Source organism: Trachemys scripta, chromosome 8 (assembly GCF_013100865.1).
Source record: "Trachemys scripta elegans isolate TJP31775 chromosome 8, CAS_Tse_1.0, whole genome shotgun sequence".
Classification (NCBI taxonomy): domain Eukaryota; kingdom Metazoa; phylum Chordata; order Testudines; family Emydidae; genus Trachemys; species Trachemys scripta.
Genome location: NC_048305.1, coordinates 36364655 through 36390009, shown reverse-complemented (window position 1 = coordinate 36390009; position 25355 = coordinate 36364655). Strand labels below are relative to the sequence as shown.

At 41.3% G+C, this 25355-nt stretch overlaps 1 protein-coding gene across 16 annotated transcripts in view; it reads right to left on the bottom strand.

Annotated features, from left to right (window-relative positions):
* The window catches only part of LOC117881771 (ankyrin repeat and KH domain-containing protein 1), a 192066-nt gene that overhangs the window by 155064 nt on the left and 11647 nt on the right, over nucleotides 1-25355 (bottom strand). For all 16 annotated transcript variants that reach the window (XM_034779449.1, XM_034779435.1, XM_034779438.1 and 13 more), the window contains exon 2: nucleotides 13627-13780. In XM_034779449.1, coding sequence (XP_034635340.1) covers nucleotides 13627-13780 — 154 coding nt within the window. The remainder of the gene's footprint in view (nucleotides 1-13626; nucleotides 13781-25355) is intronic.

Here is a 25355-nt window from a genome sequence, read left to right as displayed (position 1 = left end):
GCTGAGCATCTATAACTTCAGTTTTAATCAGTGAAATCTAAAGGTACTCATCACCTTTGAAAACTCAGGTTCTTGGGCAATATACTATCAAATTTATCTTGCCATGATTAATACCCAGTGGCTGGCCAACTGATCACTTTCTCCAAAATATTTACTGAATTCTGGACTGCAAGTCTTCTCCTGGTCAAGAACATTACTGACCTCAAACCAGCCTGCTGACTACGCTATCTCCGACCTCCCCAAATCCCAGCAGGTTAGGTTGATCTGATAGGATATTTTTGTAAAACGAAGTTGACCGCTATTTGCAACCACTAAATATTTTCAATCCATTCTTTCAATTTGACCTTAGACAGAAATAAAACTAGCATGTTTGATTCATGCTTCCATCTATTCATTTAAAAGATGGAACAACATGGGGCATTCTGTGCCCTCCCTACCCACCAAAATATAGCCAGCCCAGGTGACATAACTGTGTTCTTCATTCCCACCAAGACTTAAACACCATCAGGCATTGACTGCCCAGCCAGCTATTGAATTCAGACAGGATTAATAGACAACTAGCATTAAAAAAAAGAGATTGGTGTTCTACCACTGCTGATTACTTCAACACAGATAATATGATCACCATATTGCAGATCTGCCAAGAGCTCTAGAAGCTACAGAGTTCCCCTTACCTGTTTTTACAGATTCCCATATACCCTGTTTTGCACAGCTTTCTCCTCTGATTGATTACAGATCTCTCTGTTGCCCATTTGAATTCTAATCTGGATTCATCACAAACTTGTATGTCAGCAGACAAAGAACCTGTCCTTAGTTGAACAGATTCTTTGTTCCCCCTCAAACAAAATGTCTAAGTTTCCCCACTAACCTTCTTACAAGAGAGGCTTTAGTCTCTTCCTACAAGGACATGGCATAGATGGGATTTCTGAGGAAGTCAACCATGAAGTCCTGCTGGTCACCTTACAAATAAGGTTCCAACATAATTTTACACAAGCTTGGCTTCACACTGTTTAGTACCTACAGTACATGCATGAATACTACTGGATTACCAGTGATGGTTAAAAGGTTATCAGCCAAGGAGATCATACATTATGTTGGCAACATACCACTCAGTTCTGTTTCCTTGAATATAAACAGCTATGTAGATCAATAGGATCCCATTCCATCACTTGCCTGTGTAAGTCCTCAGCAAGAATTCAGGGGTCTGAGGTAGTAGAGGTGAACTGATTCCTTATACCCATTTACTCCTGCATTTGTTCAATGCTTGATTGTCAGCACATACTTTTTACAAGTTTATTTTGAGGAAGCAAGCAATTTTTGGGCAGATCTGTCATTTAGACCACATGCACAGAAGATTTCCCAAGCTGGATAACAGTTTTCAGCAACCTTCTGCATATAGTTTCTCACACGAGACAAACGGATAAAACAAACTCTTAAAACAATTTAAGAATTAAACTTCTTGAAATGTTTCCAAATTACAGAATTTGTACACTGTAAATGTGGTTTTGATTACATATTCCCATTTAGGATTTGCCCCAGTCCTACTTTCAAACCTAATTTATAATCACAATTTTTTACTCTAGCCTTGTCTTGTGTAACAAATCCTTCAATTAAGACTTTCAGTCTACAGGATCCCAAAGTGCTTTATGAACTTTACAAAGTTGATTATAGATACATAGTTTCCTACCTAATGAAGTACAGTAGAATGTAGCAGTTTAACAAGACTGAATCTAGGTCTTCTCCTGGCACCCATCCTAAAATTCTGCATAAGGAATGCAGTAATGAATTGTACCTATTAACATATGGTACTTCAATGGTTTATTCCTTTTAATTAGGGTCCCCATGTAAAGATTTTAAGTTCACAGAATGTTCTATGGAATTTGACATTTTGCAAAACTGCAGTAGAACTCCATGTTTTGGGTGCAGAATCTGCCATTTGGTTGCAACCAGGTGCCCCAGCATTTTGCTCACATTGCTCCCCAAAGACCTTGGTACCTCCTCTTTCTGTGCTGCTTTCACCACAAGGAGGCCTGCATTACATAAGCAACACATTCACTTAGCCTGCTGCCCCATAAAGGGGAAGGCAGAAAATGAGAACAGTTCTCCTGAATTGTCACCACCCTGCGCAGGAAAACAGAAGTCAAGAATAAGCTGAACAACTGCGGGCACTAGACAGAGCTCTGTCCCACCCAGACTGAAGTATGATGGATTAAGGCAATATGGATTCAGATATATAGCCCTAACAACTACATCACAGCCCTACCATGCTCCTCCTCCCACCCCAAGCTAGGTGCCTAGTGGAAAGGGGCTCACTCCCTCCCACCCTCCAGCAGCTGTTACTATCCCTACAAAGACCCTAAATATCCAGCCTTATTGGAGTTCCATAAAAGATATTACTGCACCTCCATAGAGGAAACCACAATTATGAAAAAACAACAAGCTAATTAAATTAATATTGCAGAGGAACGGAAGATTTACTGCTGCAGAATTTGACTCCATTATGTTTAAAGTATTCAGGGCCTTGATTTTAATGTAAAATGTGCATCTGGATCCCCAAGTGTCTTTCCCTTTTAAGTTTCAGAGTAGCAGCCGTGTTAGTCTGTATCCGCAAAAAGAAGAACAGGAGTACTTGTGGCACCTTAGAGACTAACAAATTTATTAGAGCATAATAATATTAGGTCCACGAAAGCTTATGCTCTAATAAATTTGTTAGTCTCTAAGGTGCCACAAGTACTCCTGTTCTTCTTTTTCCCTTTTAAGGTTTTTTTTTGGGGGGGTGGGGTTTTAAGCTTCAAAACTGTTCTTGATGTGCTATTAATAGTCTTCTAAAGTGAAGGAAAACCACTGAAAGACTTCTCTGGTTTAGGATTACTTCCCAGCACCAGAACCTGATCATTAGTAAAGTAAGCCTTGTTTCTTAAAACTTTTCAAAGCATGAGATAATAAGACAATTTGTATTTGGTCCTAACGAAGCAGAAAGTGGAAGTTATCTGGTTTAACAGCCTTAAGGTTTTAAAAGCAGTTTTTTGGGATGTGATCCAATCATTTAAGTACTATTTAACAAAAATATTGTGGAAAATGCTTGTTAACTCTGATTAAACAGGTTAATTTGAATGACCTCAGACCTCTGCCTGGAGGGGTGAGGGTGGGGAGAAAGTCAGCCATGCTTTGAGAGGAGTAAATAAAAGGTATGTTTTTTTACATAGCAAAGAGGAATGCTCTTGCACTGGAAATTTTATTTAAGGTTTCCATAGCACTCAGAATCCAAAAACACAACATTTTCAACTAAAGCTTCTAGGAACTGTGCTCCCATCCACTTAGGAAAGGTGAGCTAAGTAAAACAGTGAAAGACTCCTGAAAAATAAATCTTTAAAAAACAAAAACAAACAAAAAAAAAAACCAACACACAACATTCCAGATAATGTTTCAGAATCTTGTACATATAACAGATACTTTTAATTCAACTCAGACCCACCAGCCAGCATAGATGGGATCCACTTGTCACTCAAATAGGAATGGGAGCATTTACTTAGGCATTCTTAGAGGATGCAACGACCAAACAGAGTAACTGAAAGAGTAATCATCCGACTAAACATCTCTAGCATTTGAATCATTAGCCTTTCAAAAGGACAAGTCATCAGGACATAGGTCCCAGAGTCAATAATGAACATGCCCATGGTTAAGTCCTGAGAGCATCCATGGATTTGGGAGGCAAACTAGTTCTGCAAACCACACTCAACAAGACAAATCCAGGAATACAACTACAGACTTATCAGTGCATATCTTCCTCACTATTTTGCGGTACATAGCGGAAAAAGGACAGGAGAGATTAACGAACTCCAGACACTACCAGTAAGCTAACATACCTGATCATTCCCCTTGACTCTCCAAATAGCTGCTTATGAAGCTGGTATCACAAACAGGTCTACAGCAGGTAGAACCTACATGAACAAGAACTACAACACTGAAGGCCCACTACACAGGAAAAGGTACATCATTTCAGGAACAGTTGAACTGTTTGTGCCTGCACTGGTTCAATGTTCCATGCTGTCCAATCTACACAGCGCAAGGCCTTGAAATACAGTAACTCCTCGCTTAACGTTGTAGTTATGTTCCTGAAAAATGTGACTTTAAGCGAAACGATGTTAAGCGAATCCAATTTCCCCATAAGAATTAATGTAAATGGGGGGGAGGGGTTAGGTTCCAGGGAAATTTTTTTCACCAGACAAAAAACTATATATTATACACAGTATAAGTTTTAAACAAACAATTTAATCCTGTTCACAGCTATGATGATTGTGAAGTTTGGTTGAGGCGGTGAAGTTAGAGGGTGGAAGAGGGAGGGATATTCCCCAGGGAATGCCTTGCTGCTAAATGATGAACTAACACTCGGCTGAGCCCTCAAGGGTTAACACATTGTTGTTAATGTAGCCTCTCACACAAGGCAGCACGAACACGAGGGAGGGGAGACAGCATAGCAGACAGACACACACCTTGTGTGTGGGGGGGGAGGGGAAGAGAGATGCACACTGCCCCTTTAAGTAAGCTGACCCACTCTTAAGTGGATCAGGAAGTTGAGACAGCAGCTGGTGCCCCAAGCTCTCTCTGTCCATGTCCCCTCCCTGCTCTATATGAAGGGGTAAGCGGGGTGCAGAAGCAGGGGGAGGGGGACACCTGACATTACCCCCCCTTCCCTCCCACACAGCAAGCAGGAGTCTCTGGGAGCAGCTCCAAGGCAGAGGGCAGGAGCAGCACATGGCAGTGGGGGGGGGGAGACAGCTGAACTGCCGACAATTGATAGCCTGCTGGGCGGCTGCAGCACAGGGAACTTGGGGGAGCTGATAGGGAGGCTGTCAGTCCACCCTGGTTACAAGACCCCACCAGCTAACTGCAACGGGCTTCTCTTCCTGCAAGCAATGGACAAAAACAGGTGGCTGCCAAACGGCGTTAGAAGGGAGCATTGCACGACTTTAAATGAGCATGTTCCCTAATTGATCAGCAATGTAACAACGTTAACTGGGATGACTAAGTGAGGAGTTACTGTAGACTGGTAATGCCAGCAGAAAGCATTTTCCTCCTCCAGGGTTTAAGGAAGAAAACAAAGCAATACACCACTAGGCAGTACTGTTTAAAATCCATGATGGACATATGGTTTGGAAGCCTCCTGTGAAGGTAGAAAGATTTGGTATTTTTATCTAAACCCGCCAGAGAAATGTGAACCCAAGTAGGAATGTGTGTGGAACGTCACCAGCAGTGCTAGTTCCTTTCAGCCCTCTTCAAATTAAGCTTTTTACCATCAAGCTACCACACTCAATATTTCCTTTAGTTTATCCTAATGATATTTTGCTTTTTCAATATAGATTCAAATACCGAGTAGTACTTATCTGAAAAAGTTTCACAAAATAATTTAGTACTTCTAGCATCTTACATCTTCAAAAAGGTGAAGACAGAACTAACCTTCACAATAGTACTGTGAGGTGGTGTGTATGTATACACTATTCCCAATTTTAGATGAGGAAAAAGTGTTTAACCTGCTCAAGGCCACAGTACAAGTTAGTGAGAACCAGGAACAGAAGCCATATCTCTCTCGACTTGGTCCCACGCTAAATCCACTACGTTACGTTATGTCTGATGATTATCCTCTGTTTTGGTACAAAGCTCAAGTTGCTGCAATCAACCAAATTTTAATTTTCATACCTAGATTTACAGGGTAATATTTATGCAGAATATTCAAATTAAAGTTCTTGACTGGACACGCTTAAAAATACATACTATTATATATTTTTCCAAAGCTACTTAGTCTACGTACTACTAGAAGATTTTTCACCCAAGCACTAAACTGAAGAAATATGATAGATTTCCCCATAGGTTATGTACTATGCTTATTGGTTCCCCCCAGTGATTTCTCCAGTCCAGTTTTAAGTTTGCTAAGTGATGGAATTGCCACTTCATTAGACAACAGAATAATACTGAAGTCTGTATGAAAGTGTTTCCTTATATTTAGCCTAGTTTTCCTCTGTTTAATGCCATCTCTATGTTTTGTCCCCTTAAACTACCACTTTTACCATTTATCTTAGTTTTATGCTGTTATTAATCACCATAGCATCTCAGCATCTTCCACTTAAAATCAATATCAACAGCAAAGTTCCTAGTGGACTTCATGGAGTCCAACACTTCTCCCTTTATAGGTTAAGCTCTGCTTGGGGTAGGGGAAAATAAGAATGGCGTTCAGATTGCAAGCGTCACAGCGGAAAGACTCAAAGCTTTGCAATGTCTCGTAAAGTGGGTTAGGCCCTAAATTCACCTGATCTCCTCTGCGATACTGTTCCCTAGGCCTGATCCCCCTGACAGAGAATGCTGTGTCTCCGGCTCTAATAGCCTCCTTTCTGGTCTCAATGATGTGCTTCTCCCAGAGGAGCGCAGCTTTCTCAGTGGCTCATAGATCAAAATTTAGTCTGATGTAGCTGGTGTCTAATCCACTAATTGCTTAGAAAATTAGGACCAACTCCTTAATTTTGGCATTGGAAGTAGACTAGGAGCCAGTGGATTAATCTGAACGTAGGCCTGATATGCTCATGGCAGCCTGAACCAAGAAGAAATAATTCCAGAATAATTCTCCCTTTTTAGTGATCACATCTTTCAAATACTTTGATTATTTCCTTTTGTCTCTTCCCTACCCTTCAGCTAAGAACTACCTATTACAGTTGTCCAACCCTTCCCTTCATAAGACTCTGTTTTAAGTTGCTTAAAATTTTGCCATAACTAGCCATTCAGGCTGAACTTTTTCATGCCAGGTGTCTATGTCAGACTAAGTTTTTTTTTTTTTAAGTTTTAGCCAAAACATGTCAGCCACTTGAGAACAAGGTTAAGGAAAATACACTGATTTGTTTATTCTAGTAACCTTTTCTTTGAGAAGCTATAGGGTCTCCATGGTTTAGAGTGGGGACTTGAAATTTGGCAGGGAAGTGGCCCTTGTGTCAGGGATGTGCTTTGCTGTTCCTGCGATACGGGCAAAATTCAGCAAGCCTTTGTAAAATTTCAGTGTGCACATATTCAGAGATTTAATTTAGCATCTAAAAGTCTCAGAAGATTCCATCCTCACTGAAAATGATCCTGCCTTTTACAGCTCCTAGTGTGGACCAAACTGTGCATACGCCATCCCCACAGAGTGGCTGTACATACTCCATACTCTCTGGGCTGGAGTATGTACAGCCACTCTGTGGGGATGGCATATGCTAAGGCCAAACTTTTCCAGTAATTATGCCCTGGGGCCAGCTCAGCACCAGAACTGATAGCAGGGAAGGAATTTGTCTCCCTGTGCTCTCAATGACACACCTGCTAGTGTGGAGCAGCCCGTCTCAAATGCATATAGGACAACTGTGGGAGCAGGGGAGTAATTAGAAAACAAGGAAACTGGGATTGAAGCTGAGAGAGAAAAACTGACCATCGTGTATTGGGACTGGATGAATAAGGGGACTGGAAGCTTGAGGGGCAGGGAATGAGGTAAAGACTGGGACTAGAAAAAGCACAAAGATCAAATGGGCAGCTGGAAGAAGGGTCTGTCTGGACAAGGAGATAGATCTATCTGCCCTGGTTGCCAGTCTGATAAGGAGCTGGGGTCTCAGGAAGAGAACTGGGACCAGAAGCCAGGAAGGGACATCACAATATATACACTCAAGGGGGCCAAATTAAGTTGCACAAGCATTTCCTAAGTTCTGATGTCTGATGGCTTGTTAAAAGCTACATAAGAAGAGCATGAAGATTGCAAAGTGAAAAACAGACATTCAGGGCCGGCTCCAGGAACCAATGCAGGAAGCAGGTGCTTGGCGCGGCACGTCCGGGTCTTCGGCGGTGGGTCCCTCAGTCCCTCTTGGAGGGAATGACCGGCTGCCGAATTGCCGCTGAATAATGAAGCGGCACGGTAGAGCTGCCACCAATCGCGGCTTTATCTTTTTTTTTCCTCTTCGCCACTTGGGGCGGCAAAAAAGCTGGAGCCGGCCCTGCACACATGGCATCCTACTGATTCCCTACTGATGAACCATGTAGTGATGAACACTCAGAGCCACTAGGCAGACCACTGCCACTTGAACTAGTGGAGTATCTCATAGCAACAATACACTGTCATCCACTCCAGCACTGGAGGGGAGGAGACATTTTGCAAGTGGGTTTCACAGATATTGACTGACAACAGAGGAAGGGTGACACTTTAGAATCTGGAATACAATTCAAAGTTCCCGAGAGAGTATTCTCTAGTGGTCTGAGCCTTCTCTTATTCCTCCCGAACATGTCCCCTGCCCGGCTCCTCTCTCTTCCCCACCTCTGGCTCCTCATTCCACACCCACTCTCCTTGTCTACCCACTCTGCACTGGAAGGTACCTCAAGAGGTCATTAGTCCACTCCCCTGCACTCATGGCAGGACTAAGTATTATCCAGACTAGACCATCCCTGACAGAGGTTTGTCTAACGTGCTCTTAAAAATCTCCAATGATTGAGATTCCACAACCTCCCTAGGCAATTTATTCCAGTGCTTAACCACCCTGACAGTTGGGAAGTTTTTCCTAATGTCCAACCTAACCTCCCTTGCTGCAGTTTAAGCCCACTGCTTCTTGTCCTATCCTCAGAGGGCAAAAACAATAATTTTTCTTCCTCCTCCATGTAACAACCTTTTATGTACTTGAAAACTTATGTCCGCTCTCAGTCTTCTCTTTTCCAGACTAAATTTTTTTCAACCTTCCCTCATTGGTCAAGTTTCTAGACTTCAGGCCTCTCATCCAAGTCACAGTCTCCTTGCACAGTCAGTCCAAGTTTCCATTACAGCTGCTCATTGGATTGGTCACACCACCCACCCTAAACTCCTAGTCCCAAACTCATTGTCCAACCAGTCTGAATCATCTCCACACACACATCCCCACAATCTCCTAATCCTAGTTTCTCTTTCCATCCCCGCCTGCCACCCCACTTCCAGTCCCCACCTGGATCTGTGTTACAATATACTCCTTCCTCTCACCCAATACCCTGGTCTGGCTTTTGCTCGCTCGGCAAAAAAGAGTCAGATGGCTTCCTCCTACACCTGCGTGAGTGCCAGCACTGGGGTCACTGAGAGAACAACAGAGCTCTTAATTCCAGTAACTAGCCCCACATGGACCCAGAACAGCTTCAACCCTGTAGCCATGGGATGGAACATGCTCAGTCACTCCATGGAATGGCACATACAGAGTTTGGTCAACATTAGGAACTGATAGCTGGAGCAAGCACAGTGAGAACAATTCTCAGATTTTAGCTGCCATGAATTCTTGGAGCATGTGCAAAGAGTTCTCACAGGCTTATAAATTGGCCAAATTTGGGGAGATTTTCATGGAACAGCAAAAGAACATCCCTGACACAAAGGCCATCTCCCTGCCAAATTTCAAGTCCCTGCTCTTAAGTATAGGAGTGGCTGAAGCGTCTCAAAGAAAAGATCAGACTTTTTAAATTGGCAATTCAATGTATTTTACCTTAGCCCCTTTCCCCAAAACTTCTCTGTGAGGCAGACACCTGGCATGGAAATTTTCAACCCAAACTATTGAAGTTTAGCAAAGTTTTAAGCAACTAAAAACAGGGTCTTATGGGAAGTGTCAAGCACCCTTAACAGCGATCCTACCAGCCCTGCCTATAATTTAGTTCTTCTAATCTTGTTATAAGTCACTTTTACACCGTGATTATTTTGTTGCTTCTCAGTGAACTGTATGGAACTGTGTAGTCCCCAGAAATGAACAGTGCTTCCAGATGAAGTGTCCCTGCCTGGGGGAGTACAAAACAGAATATTTTACTTATGACTTCACACTGCCTTTAGCTGTCAAGCTATATCCTTCTTTTAGTGTGAAGTATTCTAGGGTTTGTTTTAGAAATTATACATTCCCCAATTAAGAGGAGATAAATTTCAAGTAAGAATCATGACTCATTCTTTCCCACTATGGGTCAGGTGACTTAGCCCCTCCCCCCATTGCAGCAACATCTTGAAACCTGATCTGGCTTTTCAGAAGGCAGCATTTGTCTACCTAAGGAAAGCAGTTTCTAATAAAGGAAGAGTTATCTTAAGTCTTCTACAGTTTCTCACACTGCTTCAGATCCCCTACCCAACTTTCATTTTTTCCACTTACTATTCCTCTTTCAAAGCGCTCTAACCATGCTTCTTCCAAGCACTATCAGAAATAAACAAGAGGGAGCACTGGTTGACCAAAACTACTTTTAAAGGTGAAGCTGGGTTTTAAAAAATGTGTTAATTAAAAAGCGTTAGCTGACATTACCATTTTTTTAATCTTGACAGGGCCACTAACTTGTTCTTATGTTTAATCCTGTGAAAAAACTTTGGATGCTACAAGTACAGGTGCAAACACAAAGCTTATGAAACAAGAAGCTTCATACAACCAGTCATTCAGACCCCCCTTCCCACTCCAAATACACACCCAGAGCAACAGGCTTCAGAATCGATACAGCACACTAGTAACAGTCTCTTCTCTTCTAACCCTCCTCTGACAAAAAGGGGCAACTCAAATGGGTCAAATATTTCAATTCCCGTGAGAGAGCCTTGGGACATTCTCTTCCACAGAGGCCAAGGGTTTGTCCATGAGACAGTTGTACCAGTTTTAAGTTAAATGTGTTTAAGCGCTATTTTAGTTGAACTAGTGCAAAACCATGTGTAGATACTCTGATCCTGTTTAAGTATGGCTTAGTTTGGTTTATCTTAAGTCAGTAAAGAATAGAACTAAGCTAAGCTAAAAGAAACTACTCTTAACTGAATAAATACCTATACAAGAAGAAGAACAGGAGGACTTGTGGCACCTTAGAGACTAACAAATTTATTAGAGCATAAGCTTTCGTGGACTACAGCCCGCTGTGTGGGGCCAACTTGTTGGGGAGACAATGGTGTTGGAACAGGAATGTCTCCTTTCTGATTCTTTAAATGAGCAGTTTGTGCTTCAGGGTTTGAGGACAGATTTGGTTACTGATGTGTCAGAGCAGAGCAGTTTTATGGCTAAATGCTTGAGGATGCGGGGGAGAGGAAGCAAACTCTCACCCGCAGACTCTTTGGATTTGTGTGGTATCTCTTTAAGACAGAGTCCAGCCTTGGAGATGATAGCAGTTACGAATATGAAAACTGGTGGACTGGCTCTGGTCTGGGGTAGTGCAAATTACTTGCCTGGCTGGGAAAGGAAGGACTTGCTAATAGCTGTTAGCAAAGAGGGCCCACCCCATCAGCCAGTGAATTCTGTTAAGCAAGAGAAATCTGGGTTTGATCCTGCAGGACAAGGAGGAAAGAGAAAACTGAATTTTGCAAAGGGAAGCCACAGGTTAACCCTAAAATGCCCAAACTCCAATGGTATTGAGCCAAAGGTGTGGCATGACAAACATGACTGTAGATGGACACTTGCAATGAACTTGTTATTATTGCTAAATTTTGTAATTAATGTGTTGCTATTGCCACAAACTGTAAAAATATACAATGTGCCTAATCTTTTGGAGAATTCCTTGAACATGTTAAAAGGAATACATGAAAACACACGCAATGTTAAAAGGCCTTGTTACACTGGGGTTTCACAGGCAATGCATATAAACAATATGGGAACTTTTCACAGGGGAAAGGACATTCCAGACCTAATGTGCTGTATGAAAAGGAAGACTGAGGCACACTACCATATTGCTTTCATGGCTAAATGCCAAGATTCCTGGACTATGAAGAACATTAATATCTGCATTTATTCGATGTTAATTGGGTTCCAAACATTGGCCCGAGCTGGTATGGATAAAGTAGCAGTTTAAGTGGGCTGTAGTCCACGAAAGCTTATGCTCTAATAAATTTGTTAGTCTCTAAGGTGCCACAAGTCCTCCTGTTCTTCTTTTTGCGGATACAGACTAACACGGCTGCTACTCTGAAACTTTACCTATACAAGGTTTTGTACTACTAATTAAATTGGTTTAAAAAAAAACGTCACCTTTAAACTGATGTAACTGCGTGGATAAATCTTAATGCCACTTTTGGATATATTTATACTGGAATAAAAAGGTGTGTGCTGTTTTAAAAATATGTTAGCAAACATTTTAAAAAACAGTCTATAAACAGGGCAAGGTGTATTTTAGCACATTAGTTAGTCACGGTATACCTTAGGCTTGCCTCAACCATCTAGCTTGTGTTGAAGTGTTTAAAATGTACCTTGTCCCAAGTAAACTAAAATTTTAATATGTCAAAATGTGTTAGCTATCATTTAAACACCCACCCCCCACCCCTACCTTAACCCAGTCTAGACATACCCTCTGAAGGAGATAGTAAGGGACTGTTCTCTTCTTCCACAAGGCCAGGAGGGTCTGTCCCTAGGAGATGGCTCACGGGAATTCATGCTTATCTACAGATCTGGTGTTTCTGCTGCCTCATGCCCCTTTCTCTGACTCTCTTTGCACTCGTAACCCATTCTTCTCCTGGCAGCAGTTAATAATGCTGCCACCAATTCCTTGATGGGACAGCATGGAAAGCTGTCCCAGGGTTTGGACAGGGAGCTAGAAAAGAAAGTGGGTCATCATAGGTTTGGGCATTCCACTGTGAAATTGAATTTTGAGATTATGCACAATTTGGAAATACTGCCTAAAGCCTGAATGAATGACAGCCTTCCCCCAAATACAAAGCATATTTTGGGTGGGAGGCTGCTTATGCTCTTAAAACAGGAAAGCACTTGAAGTCATTGTCCTACCCAATTTTAAAATATTTTAAACTGAAGTTTGCCTTTACAAAAATTCAATTTGACCAGAAACCTACCAGTTTCAGCAAGTGTCTGTAAGTAACACTAAACACCACCAGGGTTTCTTGAAAGGGATAGGTTTTCTTTGCATTGTTAACATTGTATACTTTCTGCATTTCTTAGCTTGCCATTTTCACTTTCTGGGTTTCATGCACTGATACAATGCTGCAAATATTTGATTGCAAACACTAGAAGGTAACATTTAAATCCAATCAGTAATTGTTTTCATTGAAGTTCAACAATGTAGGGGCAGTATTTCTATTAAGAATTTGATTTTATTTTTCAGGCTCTAAAACATAGATTTTTGTCATACCTCATGGTGACAAATGTAACTAAAAATGAGAACATTTTGATTATATAAAGCTAGCACCAGGAAGTCTCTTCTAATATAGAGGATAAACTATTTTGCATAGAGGTCAAAGACTGATTCAAGTGACTACAGATGTATTTGACAGCCAAAGCAGAGCACCAACATTTCACCTGTAAGTTTACTGAAATAATGAGTTCAGGATTACATATCACTACTCTATGAGGGAAGGGGAAAATGGCAGTTTAGCAAACCAGTTTCCTTTCCTTGCTCCTTTAACCCTCATCCATAAAATTACTTTTACTCTTAGCCTGGTTAATGACAAATGCCATTTACTTCACTTTATGGTTTCTTACATTATAAATGAAGTAATACTGACCCAGAAAGCCTCTTAAATGAGAAACTATGAACTGTAACTTTTCTCAGACTCTCCACCATCAAAACACATTTTAAACCTGGTCAATGTTTCATGTGACCAAAAATAACAAATGATTGAACTTGTGAAGGTAAAGCTTCCAGTTACAAGAAAATACTATACAAACATAGTACCTGCTGCTTCTAGCAAGGCTTCTAATCTTGCTTGTGTTTCTGGATCCACAGTTCTTAAATCGGTGCCTTCTGCAGCACTTGATAAGAATAACTCAGATGTTGTTTTAAGCACTGGGTTATCCAGGTCTTCTTGGTCCAAAATAAATGACTCAACCTGTTTTGAAGTTAGAAAAATAAAAACCATGAAACGCCAAACTACAAAAATACAATAACTTCATTATTTGCTTAAAAGGAATATTACAGCATTTTATTTTAAACAGTTTTCCTATCAAGCTTTTTTGTTAGAAAATGAAATAGTACTAGAACCACACCATCAAGCATAAGATTATGGAATTTAAAATGTTTTGAAAGGATTCTCTAGGTTAAAGGATTAATAAAGGAATAGAAATTTTCACCTCTAAATCACCTGATCAAATCTGTCCCAGATCAACAGTGGTGTTTATAAACTAAGTTTGTTGTCTCAGTTGAGCTCCTGAAATGGAGAGACGTCCTCATCAAAATCCACATTTAGGCCTTTTGTGCACCGAGAGTTTTGCAGGTATTAGCTATACCAGTATAGCTAAACCTGGCAAAATCCTCATAGTGTGGATGTAGTTGTAACTGTGCTCTGAAATGATAAGCTATACTGGTCTAAATGGCACCCTCCTTAGGGCTTATACCTGCATAGCTCTGTTTGTTAGGGGTGTCAGATATATTACACCTTTAACAAACACAGCTACACTTATATAACAAGTGTAGGTCAGGCTTTATATCCCTGTTGTGGGCTACCTTGGAGAGGCAGAGGATTAGACAAGATGAAGACTGCTATCCTACCACTCTATGTGTCTGTGGTTCTTAACCCACAGGCCACTTGCACCTGAATCAGCACACAGATGTGGCCCATGTGACATCCTCAGAGCCATGCAGGTAGAGAGAGAGAGTATGTTATATATATATATAGTGGATGCGGCCCACATAATACATAGGGGGCTGCATATGCAGCCCACAATGGTGAACAGGTTGAGAACCACAGCTATAGGTGATCTCTAGATAAGATCTGAGGGTTCTCCATTAAGGTCAAGGAGAGCTTTACAATGAAATATGGCCTTTATATATTAGCAACTTAATTATCTGTTGGTATATTCCTACTAAGTGATGTTGAACAGATGCTCACCTTAAACACAATTGCTATCTCGGCCCTCTTTTACCTATTCTCTTTTCTCTTCCTTCTAACTCTCCCAATTCCCACTCCCCCATTCCACCCTTCTAAAATGATAAGCAGTTAGATAGTTACTGCTGACATTTAAAGTGTCATCATTGAGGGTTTGTGTTAACAGGCCAGTGAGAGTCATGAGGATGGGGAAGTTCATTATTCAAAACCATTGGTTCAGACTGTCTGCAGACTCAGTAACAATCATACAAAACAGAGTTTAACTGTAGGTCACAAGGGCTAGAATTTATTTATTTATTTAAACAAAACTTTAGATTCCACAGAATTTGATGTGCCATTCAGGCCATAATTAGATTGGATGGATAAAATGTTTGACATCACTAGACTTGACATCTTCTGTTAAATACATTTTCCAGAAAAGCAACATGTTTGCTGTATGTTAGCACAAGTACTTTTAAGCGGTATGGTGTGCTACTCTTAGTGTCAATGGCAGCCATCTGGTGTCTGTTCAAATAAAGACTAAACAGTTTGTCACCACAAGAATTTTAAGAAGCGACACTTCTGGTTAAGCAAAAATACAGACCATACGCATATTATGATTAATACAGTTATGTTACTAATATTGAGGAAATATGCTACTGTGAGCAAGAGAGTTGAGAGGTTAAGGAATAACAGCTTAGCAACTACATCAACGTGAATGAAGTACACAAGCCATTTATGACTCATCAAAATATATTCCTACACTAAGATTTTTCTGCTGCTCAACTCCAATTCCACGTTATGTTCACTTAAGGACTAGAATAAACAGGTTCCTGTTAGCCTCAGAGAATCTTCTTCACACTTATGAAATACACTCCTGTTTAGTGTATCATTATTTTTGTTCATTATAAAAAATATTATTCCTTGGACAGGTGACTTAGCTAAATCAGAGCTTCGGCCTGAATTAAGATTCATAATTGTTAAACTATCTCCGTAACTTGTAGGAAGAATGCCATCCTACATGCATAACAAGTGGCTGCACAATAAAACCAATATATTTAACTTCAACTATATCCAAGAAGTTATGCACAGTATACTGATATTATTTCTTTAATTACAGACCAACTGATCTCCCTTTTGAAGATATACTAAACAAGATGAATGTTTTAGCTATCACTGAAGTGACCCTGTGCAAAATGCCATGCATACTCAGCAAATCTTGAAAAGGACTTATTTTTTGGCAAGTTTGCCCAACCGTAACAGATAGGCTGACAATGTTTTGGGCAAAGATAGGGAGGTCAATCCAACTATAAATTATTACAATCTATTCCATGGATTCTGCTCCATTAAAATTTTGCTTCACGTGACTTCATTTTTGGCCCTCTCATAACACATGACCTGGAGGCAAAGGACAATTTCCTCCTTGACTATTGCCAGCAGACCAAACTCAAGGTTTGTCTACACTACAAAATTAAGTCGACATACAGACACCAAAGTCATTAAGGCAGTGGTTCATGCCCACACTTGCTCCTTCTGTTGATGGTGCATGTCCTCACCAGGAGCGCTTCAACCAACTGAAGTGGGACATTGTGGGGCACTGACAGCTGAAGACTGGCAGCCTTGGAGCTGACAGCCTCAGCTGTAGGCTCAGGGCTCACAGCTGGCCTACCCTCAGCTGTCTCATGGGCACAGGCTCACAGCTGTGAGCCCCCCACCCCAACAGCAAGAGCTGAGAGCCCTCATGGGGCTTAATTTCACAGTAGGGAGCCTACCAGCAGTGAAATTGACATTCTTGTCAGTTTCTTGGCTGCTATTTCACATTTCAGATCTGACTCCAGCTGTCAGCCTGTGGGTCTCACAGCTGGAACCCCCTCAATCCCCACCCTAGGTACTCACAGCCAGGAGTTTGAGAGGAAACGTGAAATACACCTCTACCCTGATATAACAGTGTCCTCGGGAGCCAAAAAAAATCTTACAGTGTTATAGGTGAAACCATGTTATATCGAACTTCCTTTGATCCACTGGAGTGCACAGTCCCACCCCTCCAGAGCACTGCTTTACTACATTATATCGGGTCACGTTCTATCGGGGTAGAGGTGTAATAGCAGCTATTAAACTGACAAGAAAGTCAGTTGCACTGGTGGTAGGCTCTCTGCTGTGAATCAAGCCCCACACAGGCTCACAGCTGAGGCTGTCAGCCCCTGGGCAAAGGGTGGGGGGAGCTCCCGGTGAGGGATGAAGGGGAGGGGAGGGGAGGAGAGCCCAAGAGGCAGCAACGGGGGGAGGGGCACCTCACAGCCCATGAGCCTGCACCCTGCTGACAGTTCAGGCTGTCAGCGCCAGGACTAGGGGTGAGGGAGGGCTCCATCCAACTTACTGTTTAAGTAACAGTGTCTACACAGACACTGCATCACTCTAACTACATCGACACAGGCATTACACCTCTCATGGAGGTGGAGTTATGATGTCGGTGCAGCGGGCCACTTACTTTGGCAGAAGCAGCGTTGTAGTATAGAAACTGACATAATTAGGTCAATGTAAGCTGTTTTCTATAGACCTAACTCTGTAGTGTAGACCAAGCCCCATTCCTATTTGCAAAGACAAGGGCCAGCAACAGCACACCTCCCTGCTTTGATCAATGGCACAATACTTGTTCTTTGCTAATAGTTTAAAACTCACAGTTTTCCCTCTCCATATAGAAAGCACATTTTAGCGATGTGATCCTGTTCTGAATTGAAATCATTTCCTTCAGTTAAAATTCTTAACTGAAGTTATATTCACACAAGCCTAAATATATGTTTTAGACAAGAAAGAAGAGATTTAATATTGCTAAAATTTCTCTTTTTGCCCAGAATCCTTTTGTACCCCATCTCCTTTGAGCTTGTCTTTAGGTTAAACTTACTTGTAAAAACTATCAGAAGATAGTCACATTTAAAGTTTCAAAATGATATCTTATTGCATGTACTTGCTGTCACTTTAAAAATGTGCTGCCCACTAGTTCTGTATCATAGTGCAACATGGGAGCTGGTTGTCACACAATTTAAGATGACAAAAGCAACTTCCTAGATCACTGTGTTAGTTTGAAATTGAACACAATTCAGTGCCTATTCTAACAAGTTTAAAAAAAAACATATCTATATTAAAGAGGGCTGAACAAAGAAGTTGCTGCCATAATGTAAAATTTCACACCCTAGGCATTTACAAATTTGCTTCTCTTGTGGCAGCACTGAATACTCCCTTCCCCTGCACACACCTCCCCGCCCCAGCATAGCCGTAAGTATGAAAATACTAAATATACAAACTAATTAAAAGTGGCTAAGCCAGGATTGCCAGGGACTTTTTTTTGTTTTTAAGACAAGTTTTGCAAGATTTTACCATCAAAGAGAGACTCAAAATTGGCTATCTGACATTGTTTCTCAAACATTAGGGACACAGCTATTAGAGTGAACAAAGATTCTCTATCCCTACAGCTGTTGGAAGAAAAACTAAATTAGCAGGATTATATTAACTCAAACTAGAAATGTCTATTCATTTAAATATTAAGCATATGTGCTTTTGTGATTTTTAAATAAAAATTAAGTTGTGCAAGCTAGGTTCAGCCCTCAAGCCCCTGAAAAGTTACTAATATGGCACTTGCAGAATTTGGGCTCTTTGATTTAACCCAATCAGAAGTGTAGTGAAATGACAGAGCAACCAGTCACTGTGCTATTTTTGGACTCCTTTGTGAGCTGCTTTGAGCAGCTAATAGGCATCTTATTTGGTAGCTGATTAGATATGAATGTGAAAGTGTTGATTTAAGACATAGCTGCTCAATAAAAATGCAACACCCATTGTAAATGTTCAGCAATTCCCAGGCATCAAGAATTCAGATGATGTGGCAAGCTACTACTACTGGACAACAAGCAACTGGACACAAGGACATGAGCAGGGACACTTAACACTGGCACACTTAACTGCATCGTTGTAGCTCACGGAACTTGCTGAAGTCCTGCCAAAGGACTGCAGCAGCCACAGAGAGGTTTACCGATCCAATTACAAAAGAGATCATCTCTTATAGCAGATGCGTTCACAAATATCTGACACAACTATATAGGTATTCATAGATCAATACCAAGCCCGGGTTTATTTCAGGTCAGGGGGGTGAGATACTGAATAAACATCACCGGCTTTAAACCTCTCCAAGACAGCTTTGCAAGAGCAACACTAGTTTTTTTTTTTTTTTTTTTTTTTTTAAACAAAGGAGGGGGGGCAATAAATAAAGCTATGAGTTTGTCACAGAGATCATGGATTCCGTGACTTTCTGTGACCTCCGTGACTTCAGCAGTGGCCGGTGTGCCTGGCTCAGGGGCAGCTCAGGCAGCCCCTGTGCCAATCGCACCAGCTGCTGCTGGTGCAATCTCGGGCCACCGCACCACCTCCCTCAGCAGCAACAGAGTTTGGGTGTGGGAGGGGGCAGAGGACAAGGTGAGGTGGACTCTGGGCAGCGCTTACCTGCAGGGCTCCTTGGAAGTGGTGACACCCCCCTTACTCAGCTGCTAGCACCCCAGGTAAGCGCTGCCCAGGCCCCATCTCACACTGTCCCATGCCCCCTCCCACACCCAAACTCTGCTGGTGCTGGGGGAGGAGTGGGGGGAAGAGGCACGGAGCCAGGTAGGAAGCCTACTGGCTCCGCCACCCGCACCCCCCCAGCACCCAGGCTGCCCTCCTCCAGTACCCACGGGGCCTCCGAGCAGCCCTCCGCCAAGTTTTAGTGATGGGTATTTTTAGTAAAAGTCACGGACAGGTCATGGGCCATGATTTTTTGTTTACTGCCCATGACCTGTTCGTGACTTTTACTAAAAATACCCATCACTAAAACATAGCCTTAGCAATATACTAAGGGACAGAAACAAAATCAGACTAAAGCCAGGTCTACACTAAACTTTTGCTGGTATACTTATGTTGGTTGAGGGCGGGTCAGATTTCCCCCCCACTCACATACACTTATACCATTTCCATACCAGCAAAAGCCCTTATGTAGATGCAGTTATACTAGCAAAAGAGTCTTTTACCAACATAGCTTATTTTGCTCAGGGAAGCAGTCTACACTATACCAGCAAATGCACTCTTAGCTGTACCGGCCAACTTTGGTTAGATTAGACTAAGATAGAGACAAGGGAGAGAGAACACTGATTCCTAGAATCAGCACTTTTTATATATAATCATACTTAGCAAAACAAACAAAAAGGAATTCAGAAGTGACAAAAGCAAAAGAATATGTGCCCTTGTGTTGGAAAGCGAAAGCTGCAATATTACTATTTCTTTAGGTGAGTGTCTTCCAGATGCACCCCAAAAAACTGAACTTTTAGTGGCAGGGACCATTTTAATATCATGTGTTTGTACAGCACCAAGCACAATGGGATCCTGGGCAATGACTGAAACCTCCTAGTCAGCACCACAAGATTATTTTCAATCTTGGCTATCCTGCAAGTAAAACTGAAGTATACATGAGATCATCACCATACAATTTGAATTATTCAGTTTTCATAAAGAATCATACAAGGTGTGCAAAGCCTGTGTTAAGCCCACTGGATAGCAACTAATTTTTATTCTGTTCAGAAGTCTTCTCTATGATAGTTTAAGTTAACAAGTTTCTTTTTTAACCACTATTTTTAAAACAGTGTTGCTAATATCAGTAAGTTACCATCACTAGTATTTCTGCTCTAGATAGGATTGGTAAATGAAAGTGGGTAGTTATGGAGTGGCTGCTGTGACTGTGGAAATGAACTGGACATGGGGTTCATGAGTTATGGCACCCTAAATACAGAGGCTCACAGTTCTAAAGTCTTAATTTTGCCACTTTGTAGCAAAAGAGAAACGAGACAAAAATGCACTGGATTAATCTAGTTAAGATCCAGTGTTCAAAACCAAAATGTGATTAAACGCCTAAACAATTTTTAAATTATGTTTAAGTATTAATGTCAGAATGACATACCAACTCTAACAAATCAGGACTTCACATTATTGAGGATCTAATTTTCTATTTATAAGTTTCTAGCCCTGAGACAGACCTCAAAATGGAGAATATACAGGAAGAACTGGAAGTACATAAGATAAATTATGACTTAACTGGCACCACAAAGACTTGGTAGGATAAGTCATGACTAGAATATTGGTATAGAAGAGTAGCTTGTTCAGGAAGGACAGGCAGGAAAAAAGGTGTTGCATTATACATCAAGAATATATACACTTGTTCTGAGGTAAGGAGGAGGGGAGAGGTAGAACAGTTGAAAATCTCTGGGCAAAGATAAGGGGGGGAAATAGGGCTGACATCATGGTACGTGTCTACTATGAACCGCCAAATCAGGAAGAAGGCATTCTAGAATAAATAAATATCCAATACAAGACCTGATAGTAAAGGGAAACTTTAACTAGCCAGACAGCTGTTGTGGTAAAGTAATATGGTAAAACACAAGATTTCCAGTAAGTTCTTGGAATCTATTAGACACAACTTTTTGGTTCAGAAAGTGGAGCAAGAACAGCCATTTTAGACTTGAGTCTGACCAACATGGAGGAATTGATAGTGAATCTGCAGATGGAAGGCACATTGGGTGAAAATTATCATGAAATGATGATTTCATGATTCTAAGGAAAGAAAGGAGTGAGAGCAAAACAATGGACTTCAAAAAAAACACAGGCTTTAACAAACTCGGGACTGGTAAGCAAGGTCCAAATGGAAGAAAATTAAGGGCTAAAGTAGTCCAGGGGAGCTAGTAATTTCTCACAGGGGCAATGTTAAAGGCATAACTACAAGCTATCCTGATTTGATGGAAAGATCAGAAGAATAGTAAGAGGCCAGTATGGCTCCATCAGGAGCTCTTTAATGACCTGAAAAATTGAAAAGGAATCCTAAAAAAGTGGAAACATGGACGAATTGTTAAGGAGGAGTACAAGAGAATAGCACAAGCATGTGGGGACAAAATCAGAAAGGCTAAAGCACAAAATGAGTTACACCTAGTAAGGGACACTAAATATAGGTTATTTAAATGCATTAGGAGCAAAAGAAAGATGAAGGAATGTGTAGGTCCTCTACTTAGTGGGGAAAGAACTAATAACTGATGACATCAGCAAGGCAAGATGCTTCCATCATCACTTAAGATGTTAATGGTGACCAGATATTTAACACAATTAATATTAAACAAGGGGAAAGGAATGCAAGCCAAAATAGGGAACACGGGTTAAAGAATATTTAGATAAGTCAGATAATAAATGTATTCAAGTTGACAGGGCCTGATGAAATTCATCCTAGAGTACTTAAGGACCTAGCTGAAGCAATCTCTGAACCATCAGCAACTATTTTCAAGAAATCATGTAGGCAGGTGAGGTCCCAGAGGACTGGTGAAGGGCCAACATAGTAACTATCTTTAAAAAGGGTAACAAAGAGGACCCAGGAAACAAGAGGCCAACCAGCATAAATTAAATACCTGGAAAGATGCAGGAACAAATTATTAAGCAATCAATTTGTAAGTAACGCCAGCAAGGATTTGTCAAGAACAAACCGTGTCTAACCAACTTAATTTTCTTCTTTGACAGGGTTACTGCCCTAGACGATGGGGGAATGCAGTAGTCATAATATATCTTGATTTTGACAGTACCACATGACATTTTCATAAGCAAACTATGGAAATGTGGTTTAGATGTAATTATTGTAAAGTAGGTGTACAACTGGCTGAAAGACACAAACTCAAAGAGTAGTTATCCATGGTTTGCTGTCAAACGAGGAGGATTTATCTAGTAGGGACCTGCAGGGCTCAGTCTTGGGTCCAGTTCTATTCAATATTTTCATTAATAACTTGGATAATAGAGTGAGGAGCATGCTTATAAAATCTCTGGATGACATCAAACTGGGAGAGGTTTGCACCTGGCAGGACAGGCTTTGAATTTATAATGTCCTTGACAAATTGGAGAATTGGTCTGAAATCAACAAGATGAAATTCAAGAAAACTGCAGAGAACTTCACTTAAGAAGGAAAATCAAATGCACAACTACAAAATGGGGAATAACTGGCTTGGTGGTGGTACCGCTGAAAAGGATCTGTGGGTTACACTGGATCACAAACTGAATATGAGTCAACAATGTGATGCAGTTATGAAAAAGACTAAATACCTTTCCTGGGTGTATTAACAAGAGTGTTGTTTTACACATGAGAGGTAACTGTCCTGCTCAGCTCAGAACTGATGAGGCCTCAGCTGGCGTTCTGCATCAAACTCTGGGCTCCACATTTTAGAAACATGTGGACAAACTGGAGAGAGTCCAGAGGAGAGCAACAAAAATGAAAAAAGGTTTAGAAAACCTGACCTATGAGGACAGGTTAAAAAACTGGGCACGTTTAGTCGAGAGAAGAAAACAGAGGGGGAGCCTGATAACAGTCTTCAAATATGTTAAGGGTTGTTATAAAGAGGACAGTGATCAACTGGAAGTAGGACCAGGAGGACAGTAATCAGCTTAATCTGCAGCAAGGAAATTATAGGCTAGATGTTAGGAAAAAAACCCTCACGATAAAAAAGATAGGGATTCTACAACCTCTCTTAGAACTTATCACTGGAGGCTTTTAAGAACAGGTTGGACAAATACTTGTCAGGGATCAGTCTACCTTTACCTTGTCCTGCCTCAGAGCAGGGGGCTGGACTTGACTTATTAAGGTCCCTTGCAGCCCTTCATTTTTATGATTCTATGCAAACCAATCACTACTAGGAAGGTTTTTCACTGGCAAAAAAAGTCTTCCACCAAAAATTTTATTTACTGTTTGTAAATTTTAAAAATAAACCTGTTTGTAATTTTAAAAAGATAGTAATCACAGAATAATTTAACAGTTTTTGCCAGATCATCATTTAATCACGTTTACTAGGTTTATGTATTTAGGCTATGTCTACACTAGAGACCTTACAGTGGAACAGCTGTACCACTGCAGATGCATCGCTGTAAGGTCTCCTGTGTAGCTGCTCTCCCATCAGCATAATTAAACTGTCCCCAATGAACGGCAGTAGCTATGTCAGAAGGATAGCATCTCCCAACAACATAGCGCTGTCCACACCAGCGCTTCTGTCAGTATAACTTATATTAGTTAGGGGTGTGTTTTTTCCCCCATATACCCGATCGACAAAAGTTTTACTGACAAAAGTGCTTGTGTAGACATGTCCCATCTCCACACGAAGGCTAATACTTCCCTGCTCTGCCCCACCTCTCTCATCTTATGACCACAAGAGGTGCATACGAGCACGGATACATGGGGGGAGCATAGACCTTGGGGGCCACCTACAGTTCCAGTAGAGTAACAGATTTTCCAAATCACTGTACATCTTAAGAGGTTCATTAGCGCCACTGCTTTACACACACACACACACACACACGATGATGCCTCCCCCCAACACACACAAGCTCCTGCTGAAAGTCTTGGGGAGTAGGACCCTACCCTCATTGCAAGCCTAAAAACAATCATTGTACTTGCATGTACATTGCCTCTAGAAGCTTTAAAAAGGGTGGTTAGGATCCTTAATCTACAACACCCACCAGAAGCCCAGTTTAAGCTCCCAGTAAGCATAAATAAGGTTATCAGGCCCCTCCGTAAGACTGGAGGGATTGCTGGAAGGCCAACAATCCAACTGTAGTTTGTTGAGGACAGAGACTCCAGAGGTGGGTTTTGGTGGAGGGAGCTGGTTAGCTTCCCCTCCCTTACCCCCTCTACCCATCTGTTGAGCATATAAGGTGCCCAGGAAAAGATCCTTCCTCCTGCACACCTCTTAAGTTGTGCATGAAAGGAGCTATTCTCTGTCAGATCTCAGGAACCAGAGTGGACCTCTACTGCTGAATACCTAAAGCAGTCAGCAAGCATAAGGAGAATGTCCAGGTGAATCTGAGGTTGCAGACATACCATTTTTGAGTGAAAATTACCTCAGTATTAAACATTTTACCACCTCAGAAAATTCAGAGCTAAGGTTGCACTCGTACAAAAAGCACCACACACAACTTCACAATCTTAACTCTGCCCCAATAGACAAAAAAGCCAAACTGCATACTTTTGAAGAGATTTTTCTCCCCTTAAGAGACCAGCATTCCATGACATTAAGCGGTCATCAGGAAGTGAAAAAACAAGACTGTAGGAACCAGGCTGTAATATGTTTACTTCAAAATGCCATCTATTGTAAATTCATTTTGTAGATCATACAAAATACTAGATTTATAGCGTGTCACTGGGCACATAAGAAAAACTACTTCCCAAATGCAAAGCAGACATGTGCTGTGCTCTGAAGTCTGAAATTCAAGTACTAGGTATCCTTAGTTAACATTACTTAACACTTACATATTTTCTTAAGATGGCTTTTAGGAACGCAAGGTATTTACAAAACACTCTGCCTTATATTTTCAGAAGTGATCAGCAATTATGAGTGCCCAACCTGCAATACCTCATCAAAGCATCTCATGCTGGACACACAAAATCACCAATCACTTCTCAAAAGTCAGGCCAATGTTTGCATATGCAAATACATACCTATGTGATACGTCAAGACAGAAATGCAGTATGGGAACATTCCTCCATGATGAAAGTTAGACATCCAGAGTC